General features: G+C 35.5%; 2 protein-coding genes across 2 annotated transcripts; one reads left to right on the top strand and one right to left on the bottom strand.

Moving 5' to 3' along the window:
• The first annotated feature begins 1500 nt into the window (after positions 1-1500).
• LOC141675105 (pentatricopeptide repeat-containing protein At2g21090) lies at positions 1501-4829 on the top strand. The gene is made up of 2 exons (XM_074481825.1): positions 1501-3455; positions 4245-4829. The coding sequence occupies exon 1, from the start codon at positions 1667-1669 to the stop codon at positions 3317-3319; it is 1653 nt and encodes a 550-aa protein (XP_074337926.1). The 5' UTR covers positions 1501-1666; the 3' UTR covers positions 3320-3455; positions 4245-4829.
• A 414-nt stretch (positions 4830-5243) lies between these two features.
• On the bottom strand, positions 5244-11037 carry LOC141671776 (2-carboxy-1,4-naphthoquinone phytyltransferase, chloroplastic). Its single transcript, XM_074478121.1, has 11 exons — positions 10841-11037; positions 9216-9462; positions 8650-8753; positions 8122-8193; positions 7887-8025; positions 6750-6856; positions 6574-6664; positions 6448-6486; positions 6258-6368; positions 6029-6094; positions 5244-5847 (listed from the first exon to the last, which is right to left on the bottom strand). Exons 1-11 carry the CDS (start codon positions 10927-10929, stop codon positions 5719-5721), a joined length of 1194 nt encoding a protein of 397 aa, XP_074334222.1. The 5' UTR covers positions 10930-11037; the 3' UTR covers positions 5244-5718.
• Between the last annotated feature and the right edge of the window lie 10882 nt (positions 11038-21919).

Here is a 21919-nt window from a genome sequence, read left to right as displayed (position 1 = left end):
ATACTGAACAGATTCATTCACAAGAGAACACTGATCCGTAGCATGGGAGCCTGCATAAAGCTCACAGACCATAGCTATATGATTGACTCCATAGGTGGCTAAAGAATCGACCTTCAAAGACAGCGCTTGGAGCTGCGCTGCACTAGTTGTAGCTCCATCAACTTCCAGAATACCTGCTACCTTCCCAAGCATCATCCTTTGAGTTGGGTTTTGATGCTCATTTGCAGCCATAGTTTCAATAAGATTATAACCCTTGGTATAGCTTTTGTTCATCACTGAGAGAGAACGGTTCCATTGTAATACTGTTTTATTAATAAGATTATTTTGTGTTTCATACTTATGTTCTTAATTCGATTTGATTGTAGTATACACTGTATTCAACCCCCTTCTACAGTGTGTGGGACCTAACATTATGTGAAAAGACCTAAAACATACTTATAGAAAAGGACAAAAATTATATGAACGGTCATAAAGAGAGTGACGAGAGGGGACAACTGTTCATACCGTCACCGGGAACAACTGTTCATACCGTCACCGGGATACAAATGGGTTTCGATCTTCATACCTTAGTTATGTGTGTGTGCGGAACAAATGCCTACATTTGAGAGACATTGCTCATAGCACATGATTTAATAGCAAATTTATGCCAAAACTTTTGAATGCGTATTTTCAATATCATCATTAAAATGAGACTTGGGAAACTAACTCGTAAAAACATAATAATCTCCTGGCCATATGAATGCACACTCAGACGAACCTTCATGTTTTAGGTGATAACGTTCGTGTCATTCCCTAATATTTAGAAAATACAATTTTTGTTCAACTCTTACTCTATATATGAAAGTATGCATGTATATCCGCACCTGAATCTCAAAATAAAGGTACACTTATACCCTGCCCCAGCTCACCTATGCTTGGGCATGATAGATCTCTGGTCTGTCATATTGGCTCATGTTATCCAGGCCTAATTCTTAACGTGCCGTAAATGGAACATGTAAGAAATTTTGAGCACAACAATTATGTATACAATTTTTTTTAAATGACATCATATATATATATATATGTAAATGATCAAATATAAATTAAAAACTAATCTAAACCATTAGATCAATCTAATCTAATGGTTCCTTAAAAGTACAACACCCGACTAATCTGCACTTTCCCGCACACAATCTCAACTTTTCTTCTCCGTTTTTAATTTAAATTTTCCCGCCAAGTTAAATTTTTTCAAATCTGGATTCACTTTATTTTTCTTCAATCTCTCAACGATCGATTTGCATATCATATATGTTATATTTCGAAATAATTTTAAAAACAAATTATTTGATTTCTAATTTTTATTCTAAAATTGATTTTTATTAGAGTAACTTTATATATATATATATATATATATATTATTCGAAAACTTACTAATTTTACACTTATTTGAAAAAATGAATTTTTTTTATATTCCTCATTTCTAGAACTAGAAATTTGTAAAATCCAAAATTGCAACAAAAGTTGGAATTTGTTTTAATAGGCTTGAAATCTACACTAATCAGCAGCAATTTCACGGTGCTATCTCATACACACACTGGCGATGGTCGCCGAATCTAATATACACACACAATTACATACAACTTGTGAGCAACTAAATGAATAACCCAATCTCACATGGTGTCATGCAATGCCCAAATTCTCTAAGCGCCCATGTATTGTTCAATCCATCATCAATCTTTGCTCTCAAGGTCTATTCAAACAAGCCATTCATTCTTTAGATATCATTGCTCGTAAAGGTACTCGTTTAGACTCAAATGTACTAGCTTTTCTTTTACGTGAATGTGCTGATTCTAGGTCTCTTAAAGAGGGCAAATGGGTTCATCTTCATTTGAAGCTAACTGGTTTGAAATACCCCAACACGTTTTTATTGAATCATTTGATTAATATGTATTGTAAATGTGGTGAACATGTTGTTGCACGCCAACTGTTCGATAAGATGTCTGAGAGGAATTTGTATTCGTGGAATAATATGGTTTCTGGGTATGTTAAGTTAGGGATGGTGGGTCCTGCTAGGAAGTTGTTTGATAGAATGCCGGTGAAGGATGTTGTGTCGTGGAATAGTATGGTTATTGGGTATGCGAAGAGTGGGGAGTATGGTGAGTGTGTGAGGTTTTTTAAGGAGTTGAGGAAGTCGTCGATTGGGTTTAATGAGTTTAGCTTTTCTGGGGTTTTGACTGTTTGTGTGAAATTAAAGGATTTTGGGTTTACTAGGCAGGTGCATTGTCGGGTTTTGATTGATGGGTTTTTGTCGAATGTGGTGATTGCGAGTTCTATTGTTGATGCGTATGCAACTTGCGGGGAATTAGGGGACTCGAGAAGATTGTTTGACGGGATGAAAGTTAGGGATGTCTTGGCTTGGACCACCTTGGTTTCTGGATATGCTAAGTGGGGAGAGATGAGATTAGCTAGGGAATTGTTTCATGCCATGCCTGAGAAAAATTCTGTGTCTTGGACTACTTTAGTCTCAGGATATGCTAGATATAATATGGGATATGAGGCCCTTGAATTATTTACAAAGATGATAAGCTCTCGAGTCAAACCAGATCAATTCACTTTTAGTAGTTGTCTATGTGCTTGTGCTGGTATACCATCCCTGAAGCATGGTAAGGAAATTCATGCATTTTTGATAAGAAGTAATTGCAGACCTAATACAATTGTTGTGAGCTCTCTCATCGACATGTATTCAAAGTGCGGAAAGTTACGGATAGGAGAACGGGTTTTTGATGTTATGGGTGATAAAAATGATATTATACTGTGGAACACAATGTTATCTGCCTTGGCACAACATGGCTTTGGTGAAGAAGCAATACAAATGTTTAGATACATGGTAAGTATAGGCTTGCAACCAGATAGAATTAGTTTTATCATCATTCTAAATGCTTGCAGCCACTCGGGGCTTGTACAGGAGGGCCTTCGCTTTTTTGAATCCATTAAAAGTGACCATGATATCTTTCCGGATCAAGAACATTATGCATGCTTAATTGATCTTTTGGGTCGAGCTGGACATTTTGATGAGGTTCTAAAGCAGCTTAAGAGGATGCCTTGTGAACCTGATAGTCGGGTTTGGAATGCCTTACTTGGTGTGTCTAGTATTCATGGAAATATCGAAATGGGAAGGATGGCCGCTGAACACCTTATTAAATTTGACCCTTTGTCCTGTGTGGGTTATATTGCGCTGTCAAGTATATACGCAGCTCTTGGGAAGTGGGAATCTGCAGAGAACATAAGACAGGTTATGAACGATAGAAATTTGAAGAAAGAGCAAGCACTTAGCTGGTAAAGAGCTAGATATAAGCTCCATGACTGGATAACAGATCCGTATAGGTTTCAGTTTTTCAAGGTTATGAATATTGAAATTTGGAACTGCCAAGCACGTGGAAGATGATGATTCACTTCTTGCTACTTGCTACTTGCAGGTATTTCTTGCAAGTTTTACTCTTTGCCAAGAGAAAATCACGGACACACGAGAGTTATACTTAATCATGTCTTAGCTTGTACCATTTTTGTTAATTTGTCTAATAGGCAGGCTTCTGACATTAGATTGTTAAATTTGACTCTATAGAACTACATTTTTACAGGAAATATAGGTGTAACACAATCTTATCTTTTATCAAGTAAGAGAGAGTTGTGTGAGATTTAGATAAGGTTGCGGTGTTCTGTTGTTGCTTGTTTCATTGTATTTTCAGAACATCGAAAAGGGATCCGTTTTTAGAGTTCTTATCAAATAAAACAATTTTTGTATTCTCGTGAAAATTATGTGCACTTGTGAGTTGGATAAAGTTTTATCAATCGCGTCATTTAAAGGTACAAGTTAATGTATGAAATGATCACATGAAGTGGTCATTTTGAGCAATTGTGTTGAACTGCCATAGTGTCTCCAGTAATAACTTTGATTCTTTTTATTGAACTAAAATTAGAAAACAAACAGCAATAACTCTTGAAAGAAGGACCTGAGACAGTGTACAGGACACTTCCTAAACCTGCAGTCTCATTGAAAAGGTAAGTATATCTCCCTCTTGTGGTTTCATTCAAGTTTTTGTATATGTATCTCCTTGCAGCTTATACTTGTGTAGTGAGTTGTGTCTATGTGTCTTCACTGCATCTCCTTGCATACATTTATTTCACAGAATATTATTTTTCAACACAATTATCCATTTTGTTCTTAAATTTGTTGTCCAGACTTGTTCACTATGCTTACATTGCAGACTGTATGGTATGGTCGTCCTCTGCTTATCACAGTCCTGTCATATATCCTCAACCATTCCATGCCAAAACCAATCCAGAACCCTTGCAGAAGGTTATTTTGATATCTGATTTCACATTCCCCTTTTCAATAAAACCTGGTCAGTGTTGGAGTTACTGAAAAAGATAACTTCTTCAAGGCAGAGATTAATTTCCATTTGAGTGCAGGTGAATAAGAACAAAAAAGTCCAGCTGAACTTTATCAATTTCACCCAAAAGAATCTGTGAATGCTCAATTAAATATCAATATATCATGAAGGACTCCGGTTCAATGTCTGCTTACACAGCTCAGTATCTCACTTTGCATCTATTCAATAAACTTATAAACAGATGCACATTCATTTGTTATTTGTAATTAACTGAAATGCGAACATGCGTGCTTTTAATGAAATCTATAAATAAATACTACTATTAGCATCACTAATCTGTAACATGCAACATTTGTTTGATGCAAAAATCTGGTACTTTGTATGTGCTCTGATGCAAGAGAACTGCGAGGTAATTTGTTGTTATCTGGCACGGTATATCTGAGTCTGCAGATAATTTAGCAAAGAGTTTAAACCACGACATTTGGTCCTTTATGCTCATATCCTAAACTTGGAGCTTTAATAGTATTTAATGTCTCGTTCTTCAGTTTCATGTCGGAGTCATATGTGCAGCACCAATTTAATTGTCTGACATGTTAGACAGAATAGCAAGTAAATAATTTTGAAATCGAAATTGAACTCTGCAAGCAGACTTTTCTTGAAATGCTTTAATGTGGGAAGATGCAAAATCTTATTTAAAGAATGCAGTGCCACAGCTGAAGAATTCTACTGATTGCATAACATGAAACGGACCATACTGATGTTCACTACCCTAAATCCCTGACAAAACACAAGACTACAATTAACAAATAGCAATGCATAAGCTGCAACAACTAACACTTTTACTTCTTACAAAAAGCTGAAAAAATGTTAGACTTGTTAAAACATGACATACCTTGAATATAATGAAAATTAATCAGCAATATCGCAAATCATTGACATTCTGCTTGCTCGTATCAAATTAAACTAATCTAACATGAATCAGTAAAAAGCAAAATATTCCCAAGGGAAACAAAATTTATTTACATTTTGTTGCAAACTCTAGCGATAGACAGTAGACCAGCAATCTTAAGACTGGATTGCTTAAACATGGAGGCCAATAAAGGACCTGCATCTCTAAACCAAAGAATCTGGAGGACTTTTATTTTTTTGGTGCTTCAGAAAATGATTTATTTATTATTCAGACCTTGAATCTGTCTGCTGTCTGAACTCAAAGTCTGAAGTATCAAGTTGTAATTCCATTTTTCAACCTAACCAAACAGGAGAGACACAATCCAGGTACATGATTGATCTCGTACTGTTGATAAACTTTCGTCCATCAGATTTTGCATAATATAGTTTCATAGCTTCCTCAGGGACCACCAGCTACAAGTCTTCCTGGGATCAATCTGGCAACCACTAGCCCGGCAGCCAAAGCAGCTCCAAATATGGTATGCAATCTCACGCAAAAATACTTGGCCATGAAGATCTTATTTTTGTCCTTGAAAATTTGAATTTGCACATAAACATATTTAATTTAGGAACACAGGTCACTTGACCTCAAGTCTCTAGTCTCCTATTGCTCATCTAGTGAAGAAAAGTATACGGTGCATTTTTGTAAACTTTAAACTAGCATAACATTCCTCTAGAAATTTGGTTGAAAGTTCAAATTTTCTACTCACCACGTGATTCTCACTGACAAATCTAACCACAAGATTGCCAACAGGTAATGTAAGGGCACAAAGTAACTGAAAAAAAAACCAGGAACACAATCAGGACAGAGCCAACAAAATACAGATGAGAAAATTTAGCAACATTTAAACATATTAGACAAGGAGGCATATCTAAATAATCTATAATTTATTGAAGAAAATTTTAAGGATATTTTTGAAACTAGTGTTAATGACTTACAACTGAAGAAAAGGGCAGAGCTCTGTTAAGACCGAATGCAAATAGAAATGCATAAAGTGCTACCACTGCTACTTTTACTATTTCTGAACCAGCATTTGTGCCAAGCCTTACCTGAATTCCAAAAATAGAACAATTTGCTTGTTCCTTAATATCTTTAATTAGATTTGACTTTTAACGGTAGATTACTCACCAAGGGAGACAGTTTTCCTACAGGTATATCTTCATTTATCTGAAATTTCCATCATAAATTTGAGGAACTAGCCCAAAAATAAAAATAAAAAGATTGCTGGAATAACAAGAAAGCGAAGGAGACTACCTGATGAAAGTGACTGCAGAAAAGAATGAGGGTTGTACTGAAGCCAACAAGAAGTGATGCACAGAGGATTGTCCCACTTATTGGAAGCTCTCTTTAATATGTTAATTTAGATTAGTATTAACAAGGTAATTATATTTAAATTCAATACTAGATTAAAACTGCAAAAGTTATCGAACCTTGTGCTACTCTGCAGTAGATAAAAAGCTGTAGTAGCAAACGGGCCAAATGCTGTGAAGCATAAGGGTTCTCCTAATCCTTGGTAGCTTAAACGAAATGGTGGGCACTGCATTCAATAGAAAACATTATAAACTGGCATCTTCTTTTGTAGTCAGCATAGGAGACACTTCTTTTTACACCATCACAACATGATTCATGTGAATTAATTTAGACAGAAGTGTCATTCTAGCAAGCTGTGAGCAGCTCATCGCCCCCTAACTGGCTTATTGTACTTCAAATTGGATATGAACATGTGCAAGGATTCAAAGAACAACTGATTATGCCACTTATCATGATACTTTTCCAGATCCCTGTTAGTAGCTTGAGTGGTAAAGAAGAAAGGCCTGGAAATTAGTCTGCTTTATCATACCGTTTTATTAGTCTGCTTCTATACAGGATGTTCACTATATATTTCCTTTATCCAACTAGTGAAGGAAAGATATTTGGAGTGAAGTCTCTGTTCTTTGAACAATAAAGATTTCTGATAATGAGGTTTCCTGGATAGCCTAGTGGCATAGTCTCTCCTCTCTATCCCGGTTAGGTTACCAGGTCTCCAAAACCCTCAAGGTGTTGGGAGTTGATATTAATTTAATCATATTTTATCTTATACACCCCCAACTTCTTTCACCATGAGAAGGTCATGGATTGAAAGCCTCACTCCCTTCCCCTTGTACTAGAACTATGTAACCTACCGGAAAAAAAAAGATATCTAACAACTTCTTATGTCCTTCGTCTGGATAATTAGCAGTTCAACCATTAATTATGCATACTATTTTCTTTCACTTGAATTCGTGTTTCTGAATTCATTACGGCGATTGAGAAAGGAGTCCAGAAGCACTTGATGCCTCTAATATTTGAACGTTGCACATGATCATGAACTTACCGACTACTAGGGAATTTCTATTGCAGTGGTTTCCTATCTTAAGACGGCAGATGCTCTGAAGTTCCAATATTATAATTTTTTTCCGATAAAGGAGATTTCAGGCGATACATTCAGATATCAGTATGCTATTAGGAAAACAATTTAAAGGAATCCACCTAATACTTTCTTATCATCCTGGATGTTACCGCGAATACTGCTTAGTAAGACCTGGTACCTGATATATGTAGCCACAGGAAATTGCACTTGCCAATAATAAAATGGATCTCATACTGCCAGCCTCCACAGATGCCCAAGCAAGCCCCATAAAACCGAGAACTAATAGTAGGTAAGCAGCAATCAGGGTCCCTGTACGACTTCAAATATTCAATACAAACCATCAGTTATCAGCCTCCGGTGAAATGTAAGAATATATTACATCCTAAAAAGTGTTATGAGAAATAAGTCCGTACCTGCCAACTAAGTTAACAACAGACTCTTTCTTGTTGATATCTGCTCCTGTATCAAAATCATAAACGTCGTTGCTGCCCATATTACACACTTGTAAATACACGGAAAAGAAAGGAAGTAACAAGAAACAACTGAGATAACAATAACCTATATTATGAACAACCCTAAAGAAGAAATAGGCTTAAGAAGGGAATGAAAGGGAAAATAAGATGAAGAGATGGATTTTCAATCATGAGAACAGCTTATTAATTTAAAAAATATTCACCAATTCGAGTTCATCAAATTGGATATTGTACCACTATCTATTCTTGTAGGACATCCTCTGGGAAAGATATATGTAGTTCATAAGACTAACATATCTAGTGCTCACCTAGTCCAGTCTAAATGAAATTTCTATCTCGACAACAACCTGTTTCTTTAGTTTTTATTTCTTTATCTGTATACCAATGTGCAGTTTCTGGATATGGAGTTTTCTTAATATTACAGATGCTTCCCAGGGAAATTAATAGTAAAACACTAGAAAGTCTTACCTCAAGTTCAGCCAAGTGATTATAAGAACTGAAGATACCAAGATCACTAGATAACGCCTGGCTGAACAAAGCCCGGTAAGAGAATATGCGGCTGCACTTCCAACCTGGATGGCAAAGATGATGAAAGCCAGACAGTTAGACATTATGCGACACGCTTCTATAAATCATAGCAAGAAGGCAAGGCCTAATTGAATATCTGATCCAGTACCATGTTTACAAATTAAACGATAAGTGAAAAATCAAAGTAAATTTTTTGCAATTAATTTGAGAAGTGGAGTACTCTCTTGGGGATTACAAGTACAGAGGTTTGAAGCAAAGCTGATGTTTATAAATATACAGGATACCGTAGAGAGGCCAGAGTGCTTCACTAGTTCCGATATGTTGGGACAAAATGTGTTAAAGGGACCAAGATTAACCTAATAGTACAGGTTCATGCTTACTCTAATTACATAACTGGATATAATATTCAATATGCAGTCTGGTGTAAATATTTCCTTTTGTCCATTCTGTAAAACAATTTTAACTACAGTATATACTTCACATCTAAAACAAAATCAGTATCTTACTGTGATGGGAACCAAAGCGACAGAATATATTGGTAATTTGATGGCCCTCCATATCAATGTTTCTCTAGGTACATCATCTTGTTTTGCGGCTTCAGAATGTAGTGCTCTAATGTTAGAGGACCAACGATACTGTCCTTTGATCTTAATCTGTCTTCCACATGGTCTGCTGTTTTTATATACTTGACTGCCAATGCAGCAGCATGATGATTTTTTGTCTTCAGAAGACAAAGTAATCATTGAATAGTAGCTGTAAAATATACAATTAACCAGTCATACCATAGTTTACCATACTGTCGTTCTTCCTTAGTTTATTGTCTTATAGATTAAGGATGGGTAAGGTCAAGTATAACTGACAGCAAGCCATTAAAAATATTGTAAATGGTAAAGGAAGAAGGAAATCAACAGAACTGTATTCAGAAAGGAAACAAAAATATGAAAAATATAGAACTTCTTAATTTGAAGCTTTTGTCCAAATTGTGGAATCCCCTGTTAAAACTAGAATCTAACAGGAGGTTATGGCATATGCATTTATAATCTCTGGGAATCTATTTTTGAAGGCAATGAATGGGGCACAACATGCTATTTCTTAGGTATAGTTACTGTAGAAATCGCATACATATAGCTGGCAAAATGGAATTTGTGACCTTTCAAGCCTTCTTGTAAAAACATTTGCTCGGAGATTTAGACATTGTTTGTGCTTTACTGGTGAACTCATCAAATTAAGAGATAGAAGAAAAGGACACCATATATAGAGACAACTTGTGATCACTGTAGTTATGTTGGAGACTATTTGTATCTAAAATAGTTAATGGCCTAAGCTAAGAGGTAGATGGAGGCTATAAACTGTTATAGTTTTTTTGTTATCCAAAAATGTAACTGATAACATTCTTTTGATAAACTTGATCTTGAAGTAAGGCTTAAGTATTAATTTAATATCAAATACTTATTTTCTTGTGTTTAGCCCTATGCATAACATGAAGTAAGATAGCTTTATGTTTTTATGTTTTCTGATCTCTTTAATTGTTACGAGGAGACTGATAGGTGAGGTCTTATTTTCCCCGCACTATGGTAATTTTTCACTTAAAAAATAGACGTAATCAAGTAATCCTTTATATATGTTGGAGCATTTCATCAATGATACATTTGTAACATCCTTTATCTATCTGATAGAAGTTCAATGACAAGGGAGCTAATGAAGCATCTCTTCTCTTGGCCTGAAAATAGGAAATGTCCTATGTACCCAACTTTGATATCTATTTCTAGAGCAATATAAGAGGAATTTGCAGTAACAGATGACTCATGAGTCATGACTATCTATCTGCAGCAATGATACTAAAAAAACGTCTAGTCATCTTAGACAAGTTTCATATCCCTCAAAACATTCTTTAACCACAATTTCAAATGAATACATATTCTATCCAGAAAACATAACCAAGTAGAATCATCAAGATTCCAAGACACACAAATTTGATAAAGACAATAGTCAATAGACAATATCAATGAAATACTTATACCCTTATAAAAAAGATGATTAATTGTTTATCTTAACTTGTGGGTAGTATACAAAATCCACCATAAATAAAGAAATTAATGGAAAAAAAGAGACGATTAATAAATGTTGATACCTTGTGATGATTTGAGGGGTGTGGTAATGAAATTGCATGAAACCAGAGCTACTGGGGTTTAGTTTGCATAATGTGGCTTTCATTGCCATGCCTGTCTCCCTTCACAATCTATACATACATACATACATACGTATATATGTTCCCACAAGAAGGAAGAGGAGACTGCACTTTTTCAACTAATACCAAGTGTGTTTATGTGCTTTCTGGGTACTTTGATTTTCAAATCTTATCCTCCATTTTTTGCGCCCAATGGGATGCGGCCACATTTAAGCAAATGGCCCCGCCCAATATGTCATGTTTTTTATATTTACTTCCCTCTATTCTTTTTAATAGTTTTTTAACTTTTCTACACTCATTTCTATGTCATTTGACTAATTACTTAAAATTATAATTTTTTTATTTTTTATTTTTTTGATTAAAAATATATAACTTAAATTTTTATTATAAAAAGAAAATTTTAAAAATAATAATTTTGAAGATGCAGTCAATGCATCTTGAGATGTGTGCAGAAAAGTCAAGTGATTGATAAAATGAAATAGAGGGAGTATATGTTCATTTGCATTTCCTCTTAATTTTTTCTTTTGATGAAAATAGGTGATTATATTAAATAATCGGCTATAATACACAAACTCGACAAATATAAAAATAAAAATTGATATACAAACGAGACAATGCAAACATAATTCTATTAACACATAATATGCTTACAATGGAACATGGAATATCACAAAATAAGAATGGTAGTATATAATATCAGAGACAAACAATAATACTCCCTCCGTCCCTTTCAATTGTTTACATTTTTTAGAGAGTGTCCGACACGCATTTTAAGGTGCATATTACGTATAGTTCTTTAATTTTTTTTTAATCTTGAGATGTGTGCAGAAAAGTCAAGTGATTGATAAAATTAAATAGTGGGAGTATATGTTCGTTTGCATTTCCTCGTAATTTTTTCTTTTGATGAAAATATGTAATTATATTAAATAATTATAATACACAAACTCGACAAATATAAAAATAAAAATTGATATACGAACGAGACAATGCAAACATAATTCTATTAACACATAATATGCTTACAATGGAATATGGAATATCTCAAAATAAGAATGGTAGTATATAATATCAGAGACAAACAATAATACTCCCTCCGTCCCTTTCATTGTTTACATTTTTTAGAGAGTGTCCAACACGCATTTTAAGGTGCATATTACGTATAATTCTTTAATTTTTTTTAATCTTGAGATGTGCAGAAAAAGTCAAGTGATTGATAAAATGAAATAGTGGGAGTATATGTTTGTTTGCATTTCCTCATAATTTTTTCTTTTGATGAAAATAGGTGATTATATTAAATAATCGGCTATAATACACAAACTCGACAAATATAAAAATAAAAATTGATATACAAACGAGACAATGCAAACATAATTCTATTAACACATAATATGCTTACAATGGAATATGGAATATCACAAAATAAGAATGGTAGTATATAATATCAGAGAAAAACAATAATACTCCCTCCGTCCCTTTCAATTGTTTACATTTTTTAGAGAGTGTCCGACACGCATTTTAAGGTGCATATTACATATAGTTCTTTAATTTTTTTTTAATCTTGAGATGTGTGCAGAAAAGTCAAGTGATTGATAAAATGAAATAGTGGGAGTATATGTTCATTTGCATTTCCTCATAATTTTTTCTTTTGATGAAAATAGGTGATTATATTAAATAATCGGCTATAATACACAAACTCAACAAATATAAAAATAAAAATTGATATACAAACGAGACAATGCAAACATAATTCTATTAACACGTAATTTTATTATTGTTTGTCTCTGATATTCCATGTTCCATTGTAAGCATATTACGTGTTAATAGAATTATGTTTGCATTGTCTCGTTTGTATATCAATTTTTATTTTTATATTTGTTGAGTTTGTGTATTATAGCCGATTATTTAATATAATATCAGAGACAAACAATAATACTCTCTCCGTCCCTTTCAATTGTTTATATTTTTTAGAGAGTGTTCGTCACGCATTTTAAGGTGCATATTACTTATAGTTCTTTATTTTTTTTAATCTTGAAATGTGTGCAGAAAAGTCAAGTGGTTGATAAAATGAAATAGTGGGAGTATATGTTCGTTTGCATTTCCTCGTAATTTTTTCTTTTGATGAAAATAGGTGATTATATTAAATAATCGGCTATAATACACAAACTCGACAAATATAAAAATAAAAATTGATATACAAACGAGACAATGCAAACATAATTCTATTAACACATAATATGCTTACAATGGAACATGGAATATCACAAAATAAGAATGGTAGTATATAATATCAAAGACAAACAATAATACTCCCTCTGTCCCTTTCAATTTTTAACATTTTTTAGAGAGTGTCTGACACGCATTTTAAGGTGCATATTATGTATAGTTTTTTAATTTTTTTTTACAATTTTGTTTTTCTGAATAAAAATTAAAATATTTAACTTTTATTCAGAAAAAGAAAATTGTAAAAATAAGTTACATAACTATATATTTTATGCACCTTAAAATACGTGCCGAACACTTCCTAAAAAATATAAACAATTGAAAGGGAGAGAGGGAGTATCTAGTAAACTATAGAAATTTAAGAAATTACCATAATTAAACAATGGTTGCCATGAAGTAGTCATATATGCACAGTTGCACACACTGTCACTGACACGCACGAGGACTAAACAAATACACAAATCAATCTCCAGACTATGGAGTTACTAACATATTTATGTTATTACATATTACAGATCAAACGGTTAAATCAATTTAAATTACAAATTATAGACTGATTATGCAATATAACCATGCAATCATAAATTATATATGAAAAATGTAATATTTATTTATTAGTATTAGTAATTGGTTCGGTTTGTATCGGTTAGGTTGAAATATATAACCGGAACTGCAGGGGCGGACTCACGTATGGGCTGGGGTGGGTGCCAGCCCTGGTGAGTTTTATAACATGTTAAAAAATAGAGTAAAGTGCACTTTGTGTACTTGCACTTTGTGTGTCAGACCACCTTAAGTATCATACTATAAAAACTCTCATTTTGTGTACATGAACTCTGACCGTTTTTGTGGTTAGTGTATTTTCGTCAAATAGAACTAACACCGTTACTTTTGCTAGGGGCAGTTTTGTCAATAAACATATACAGTTAAAACCCCCAAATTACTTTACCCTTTTCATTTCATCACTTCGTCTTTGTCTTCTCTCCCGCCAATTTTGCTCTTGCCTCTGCTCATTCGACCAAGAATGGGGTGGTTTCGGAGAAAAGCTAGTGACAAAGACATCTACAAGCCAGATGAAGGTCCTGATTATGATGGTAAGAACTTACACTCGGTTTTGTGTACTTGGGGTTTATTTTTAATTAAGTTTTTACCCTGAGTTGTGACTTAGGGTTTGTTTTGCTCATGATCAGTTCTTAGGATTTGTTAAATAGGGTTTTATCTATGTACGAGTGTTAAGTGCATTTTTTAAAATCAATATGTTGTTGTCGATCCCTGTGCATGTTGTCATCGATTTGTTATAACATTCGAAATGTGTAGAAATGTGTAATTGCTAAAAAGGAGTGTTTTTATGTTTTTCTGACAATGTGTTGTTCAGTATAACATGGATAAAGGATAGGTAAATGTGTTTTTTTTAAATGTGTAATTGCTATAGTGGAGTGTTCTGTAGTGTCAATTTGTTGTTTAGTAAAACATGGGTAAAGTTGTTTTACAAGGTAAATTTGGTTGTTGCAGCTTATGAAGACATGTTCACTATTAAAATGTATTATTGGGGCAAGTTTAATGAGACAGATTTAGGCATTCAATATGTTGGGGGGTCCTATGAATATTTTGATTTGTGTGAGTCAGATACAATGAGTATACTGGAGTTGATAAGCATGTTAAAAGAGTTTGGGGAAATAGGAGTGCACACCTTATTCTATAAGTGGCCAAAGACTGATATGACAAGAGGTTTGCATACCTTGGACAGAGATTGCGATATTGTAGAAATGTGTGAGTTGCTTCCACCATCAAAGGTTATATATGTGTATGCCATCACAACTGATCCTATTGCTGTAGTTGATGCTGATGGGGTGCCCACTCAGGAGTTTGCCCCCTCATAGGTTGAAAATATGGAGTATGTTGATCATACCACAGAGCAGGTGGGAGCAAACATTACTGATATGATGGAAGATCATGAAAGAGATATCATGAATGGGGGTTTAGTGATGATGAATCTGATGAGAACTACAGCCCAGTGGAGGATAGAGATGTTCTGAGTGATTGTAGTTTTTACTCTGATGCTTCAAACATGGATTCAACTGATGATGAGGTTTGTAATCACAAGATTTTGAGGGATAAGAAAAAGAAAGAGAAGGCCCAAGGGAAAGGGAAAAAGAAACCAAATGATAGAGCAAACATTATTGAGCAGCCTGCGGAAAAGGACACAGTTCCTGAGAATGAAAAATTGGAAGATGACAAAAGTTGTAGTGAAGATGAAGGAGGAAATGTCAGTAATGCCTCTACTAATTATGCATCAAGTATTGCAGAGAGGATGGCATGCAATTCAACTGGTGAAGAGGAAGTCACATTTCCAGTCTTCAATCCCATAACTGACATGAAGGACCCAGAGTTCCAGCTTGGTATGTTATTTCCAAATGCTAACATCTTCAGAGCTGCAGTGAGAAAGCAAGCAATTATGCACTGAAGACCTATTACGATATGCAGGAACTATGGTATCAGGGTGAGGTTTATTTGTGAGAAGTCATGTGAATGGAAGATTTATGCCTCAAAGATGAACTCAACCAATACCTATCAGATCAAGGTATACAACCCTAAACATACCTGCACAACTACTTTTTATCAGAAACAAATTAATTTAAGGTGGATTGCTGAGCATTATGAAGATGAAATCAGGATGAATCCAACATGGCCACTAGCTGCTTTTTTGAAAAAAGTTGTTAATGACTGGCATTGTCATGTTAGAGTATATGCAATTGCAAGGGAAAAGAAGAAAGCTTTGGACAACATAAATGGTAAATATGTGGATCAGTATGGGAGAGTATGGGAGTATGGGGAGCAGATTTTGAAGGTGTTGCCTCAGTCAACAGTTCAAATTATGACAGAAGATCAAGAACTAGCAGGTGGTAGGAAGAGATTTAAGAGAATGTACATATGCCTTGGTCCACTAAAAATGGGATTCATAAATGGTTGTAGGCCATTGCTTGGACTGGATGGATGTCATTTGAAGGGCCCATATGGTGACCAGTTGCTTGCAGCTGTGGCAACAGATGCAAATGATAGAATGTATCCCCTTGCCTAGGCAGTTGTAGAAGCTGAAAATAATGACAGTTGGAACTGGTTTCTAGAGAGCCTCAACTCTGACATGAGGATAGAGAATGATGGTGCATTCACTTTTATAAGTGACAGACAAAAGGTAAAATATTTGAATAATAATACTTCTATATATAATAGTAGTTAATGATTGGCTGGTGCTTTGGCAGGGCTTGATAAATGCTTTGGAAGCTGTATTCCCTAATGCTGAACACAGATCTGTGTCATGTATCTATATAGGAACATGTGGAAGGAGCATAAAGGCATTGATGTGAAGATGTATTTGTGGTTGGCTGCTAGGGCCACCACTGACTATATATTTAACAAACATATGCAAGAGATGAAAAAAGTTTGTCAAATTTTACATTTTTTCATATAAAGTGCAATTACATTTCATTAACTATACCCTGATATTCACATTTATGTCCAACAGTTGTCAAGGAAGTGCTTTGAATGGCTTAGTGAAAAACCTAGAAGTCAGTGGTCCCGGAGTGCATTCAGGAATGTTTGCAGGAGTGACATGTTTGTTAATAACCATTGTGAGGTTTTTAACAGCACAATCAGGAAATACAGGGACCTACCTATTATATCTATGCTAAAGGCCATTCATAATGATGTTATGGTGAGAATTCAGAAGAAAAGAGACAAAATATTGAACAGCTATGCCCACAATTCAGTGTGTCATAATGCTATGAAGAGGCTGAACAAGTAAGTCAAATAACTTTCTTTAGGTACCTTTGGATTCATACCTGAGATGTTGATAACTATGATTTTGCTCTTACTTGTAGGGCAACAGATCAGAGTAAAGGTTGTCATGTGACTTGGAGTGGAGATGTTAGGTATTTAGTGATAATGTCTGCTGGTGGTTATGAGATGGTAGTAGATTTGGAGGCTCATAATTGTGCATGTAAGAAGTAGGGCTTGTCTGGTATTCCTTGTTACCATGCTTGTGCATGCATAGCATGGAGCAAGAAACCATATGAGCCTTTCATTCACATGTCATACAACAAAGACATGTTTTTAGAATGTTATTCAAACATTGTTGAGCCAATAGTAGGAGAGACAGAATGGACTGAAACACCCTATCCAAGGCCCTTGCCCCCAGAAAAAAAGGTTCAACCTAGGAGGCCAAATAAGCAGAGGAGCAAAGTGAATGATATAGCTGATGCATCTGGAACAAAGCTTAAAAGACACAACATCAAAATAAAGTGTACCTACTGTACTGAGGCCAATCATAATATAAGGACTTGTCCTGCTAGGGTAAGCCTATTTATGTTCAATATTGTTGCTGATATTTTTGTTAAGACATTAATACTAGGAACAATACACTTACACAGGCACATGATAGAGCAAATGGATGTGAGAAGATGGTCAAGGTTAGGACTAAAACCCCTAAGAAGCCACAAATGACTGCTGAAGGCCAGGATGCTTCCACTGAAGCTGGTGAAGGTGGGACAACAAGTGTTGTAGGTGTTATTCCCAGTGAACTAACAATGAGATTTACAGAAGGGGGGTTGAATGTAAATCTCAAAACTTTTTCAAGTTTTGAGCAGTTTCTAGGCTATTGTGTTTTGATGAACAAGTGTGTGTGAATTGCTTTCAGCTAATGCAGACAGATATATATATTCAAACACAAATGTAAAGAACACAACAGACTTAAAAACTTTTCTGGTGGATTTGTTGTTCCACCGGAGATGTGTTATTTCAGAAAATCTGTGATTCAAAGAATTAAATCACAGCTGCGTCCTAGTACAAACTAGATGATTTTCTCTCTGGATTTTTCTAAACAGCTCTTAAAAATTCACATCTAATTACTAGCTGCTACTTGTTTATATATCACCAAGTTTACAAGTGAAGACAAAACTGTAAAATATAAATAAAAGATTCTTCACATGTTTCTTCTTCATTTCTCTATCCAATGCAATTTAGGTTTAGCTATGAATCTTTGAATACTTCCTTATTTGCACCAGAATGGAAATACTGCATTTTCTTGATTCCTCCTAGAGGCTGCCACATTCCAGTTTGTCGCTGTCAACCCATGTGCCTCTGTCAGCTTATGAATTGTCACTATCAACTACTATTAAACTAAGCATCCGTTGAAGTTTTCATCCGTTGATGCTTTATCCGTTGAAGCTTTATCCGTTGATGCATTTAGCAGTTGAAGCTTTATCTGTTAAAGCACTCATCCGTTGATGGATGTTATTCGTTGAAGCTTTAGAGACATCCGTTGAAGCTTTGTTTCTCATCCGTTAAAGGCATTTAATATCAGTTGATACTACTTCACTTATACAAAATTACAAGGCATGAAATATTTACAATTAGCCCTCATATTTGCATATCCACTAGTAGTCAACATGACTGATAATTTCCCACAACATCTAAGAATTACAACTTAAATACAGAGAATGAAATGTGCTACAATACTAAACTTATTTCTAAGTAAAGCTACTCCTTCAACGGATAGCCAAAATGGTCTTATCCGTTGAGGCTACAAACACTAGATTTCTACTTAAGTGTTTTGTTTAACTTACCATCAAACTGATACATATATTCCTAACAATCTCCCCCTATTTATGTCTACTAGAACTGTAGGCATAAATTTGGTTTCAACTTGATGATAACAAAACACTTAACAAACATATGAACTGAAATAAAGTAGAAATACAAAAGTGCTGCAAAAGTGTGTATACTGAGATAAAATTGAAGAATTACATTGTTTCCAAGGGTGCTCCTTTAGTCTGAGCAGATTAATTTCTTTTCCTTTGATCCCTTATTTTCTTCCCTAGCCTCCTGTCATTCTCCTATATTTGGAGTTGGAGTTGTCTGTAGAATTCAGCTTCATCTTCTTCATTGATGTCCAACTTAGATTGCATATCCTTGAGAGTTTCATTACTGGCAATCTTGAGCTGATCTTCAAGTCTGAAAAATCTTCTGACTCCTTTATTGTCTCTGAACTCCATCAACCAATGAGGTGATTTATGAATTGTAATTCCTCTCTCTTGGATGAGTAATGTTCTAGGCAAGACATTGGGCTCCCACCAAGTTTTCCTTATGCTGGCAATCTTGTTGAGAATCTCAGTTTTGGCAGTCCTGGTAAAGCCAGAATCCCTTTTTATGGCTGAGTAGATTCTAACCAAGGTAGACTAACCTTCATTCAGAATCCTGTAGAGAGGCCAAGTCCTTTCCCCACTTCCTTTATATTTGAATACTAGTCTTTCTGGAAGCTGTCTGTAGGCATCTATTCCCCTTACTTCCTCCAGCTCATCCAGATAGAGTTCAATGTCTGAAAATTCCTTTATATCACAAATGTGAACATAATCATCCTTTGAGGCTTGTGGCTTAGGCTTAGGCTTCTGAGTAAATTTGATTGAGGTTAGAGGAGGTGTTGATTTGATTTTCCTTTTCTGTTTCTTTGATGGTGGAGAAGTGGTTAAGAAGGTGGGCAATTTGATGGTGTCCCAATCAATTGGTTCCTCCTTAGGAGTGATTGTTTCACCATGGATGTTTATGAAGGGGTTAGGCACAATGGGTTCAGGAATAGAAGGTAGTGGTTTGGATTTTGATTGGGTTTCTTCAGTTTCATCTACCATCTTCCTTTTTGCATTGGCCTTCTTTCTGTTCCCTTTCTGCCATTCCTTTATTTCCTTACTTCTTTCTTCCACATCATCACTAAGCATGTCCCCCATACCTACATCTTCACCCTTGTCTTCAATTTCTTTCTTTTGTTCAGCTTGACTTGACTTTAGCTGTTTTTCAAGCTTTGCTTGTGCTCTTTTGTCAGCCTTTAGCTTTTTAGCTTCTTTCTTCAACCTTCTGGCTTCTTCCCTCTTGGCTATTGAGAATTTGGGATGTCCTTGTATCACACAGATACTCTTTCCCTCTCTAAAGATAATAGCCATGTTCATCCTTTCAACCACATCCTTGGTCTCCTTGTGCTTCATGATATTACCACCCAAAACCTTGTCTTCATCAGGCTTTGGAAGAGGAAAATCCACTTCTTTCAACTGAGCAAGGCTTAGAGGGTTCTTTGTAGAGTCCTTATTGGATCTATTGTTGGGCTTGAGAACCATAGGTTTCAGATTCTTGGAAGAAGTCTCTCCAACCTTATTCCTCCTTACTAGCTTGAGCTCCATAATAATTTGCTCCACCTTTGTGCTATGCTTCACAGATTGTGATTTAGAAGTTGTAGAACCAAAGATTTGTTGCATCCTTTCATCAATTTTCTTCCTTTGTTTGCTCTTTGACTTTCATCTCAGCTGCTGCTATCTGGATTAGATCAATTCCATCAAGCTTTCCTTTGATTTGAAGAGTTGGAGAAGTGATGATGGCAGGAACTAGCACTTTAGATATTTGAACTGTTGTTGATGGCTCTCCTTCCCCTTCCCTTTTATTCTCCCCCTTTTTGTTATCATCAAGGACATGGGTCAAGCCTTGTGCTTTTGCCAGCTACAATAGTAGATTTGTCTGAGATTGTTGATTTTGAAGAATGGTGACCACAGAGTCTTCAATGATATGAACTCTGTTTTCCAACTTGGCCAGCTTCTTGTCAGCATCAGATTCCCTCCTCAATCTCAGCAACAAATCTTGCATAGTACCAAAAGGCATAACTGAATCCAACTTCTCAGAATTGTAGGATTTCAGATCAGCAATATCCTTTTTGAGTTCATCCACACATAAATTCTGTCTGATATGCTGCAACTGCAAGAGATGTAGAGAGTCTAGATGAGCTTGAAGAATAGCCTTTGTACCAGCATCTGTAGCCTCCTGAAGGGCCTTTTGAATAGCAATTACTTGCTTGACCAAAGCTACACCAAACTGTCCTGGTGTAGATTTCTTTGTCCATGCCCATTCAGGTAAATCTGGAACAGAACTTGGGCTTGCATCTCCCCCTAAGTGCATGCTCCCATTCAAAGAATTAGAGTCATCATCATTAGAATTTACTTCAAATTCTTCAGATGGCTCACCAGCTTGAGAAGGCATTCTATTAACAGCAGCTTTATCTCTTTGAAGAGATTCTGAAGTGTGCACTATGTTCAAAGTCTGCTCTGCCTCCACATTGCCCTGAGCAGCCAACAGTTGATAGGCTGAAACAGGATGAGTAAAAGGGTCAGCATCCAAGGAAATGTTATAAATTTCAGCTTTATAATGTTGCTGAAATTGTCTTCCCTTTTCAGCATCATCCACAATCATTGACTCACTAGCAATGGCTGGATCCACCCTTATAGCTTCTGTACCTGCTTTTCTCTCATTTTCTCTATATTCTTGCATCAGGGGCTCCCCCTGGCTCACACACACCCTCACACCCTCACCCTCACCTACTAAGGTGGCACTCCCCTCACTTACTTTTGCCATGCTGGAAGAAATAACATGCATATTTTGACTCTCAACCTCTCCTTTTTCCTGGGAGCAACCCAGCCTCTCACTCAAATTATCACTCCCTTCCCTCAATCCTAGAAGTGATTGTACAGTAACCATGTCTTCTACACTTAGAATTGATTCAGTTATATGTGTAGAGACCATCAACGGATAGGGAGTATCCATTGAAGTGGGAACTGATGATATCAACGGATAACTGCTGTTAAGTTTATCCGTCGAAGAACAACCACTTGTCAACGGATGAGAGATATCCGTTGAAGAAGGAAAAGATGTAGATTTTGAAAGTGACATAATTGTTGAATCTGTGTGAATTGATTTTAAGTGAGGTGACACAGATTC

This window comes from Apium graveolens, chromosome 7 (genome assembly GCF_009905375.1).
Source record: "Apium graveolens cultivar Ventura chromosome 7, ASM990537v1, whole genome shotgun sequence".
NCBI classification, from domain to species: Eukaryota; Viridiplantae; Streptophyta; class Magnoliopsida; order Apiales; family Apiaceae; genus Apium; species Apium graveolens.
This window is presented reverse-complemented; position numbering and strand designations above follow the sequence as displayed.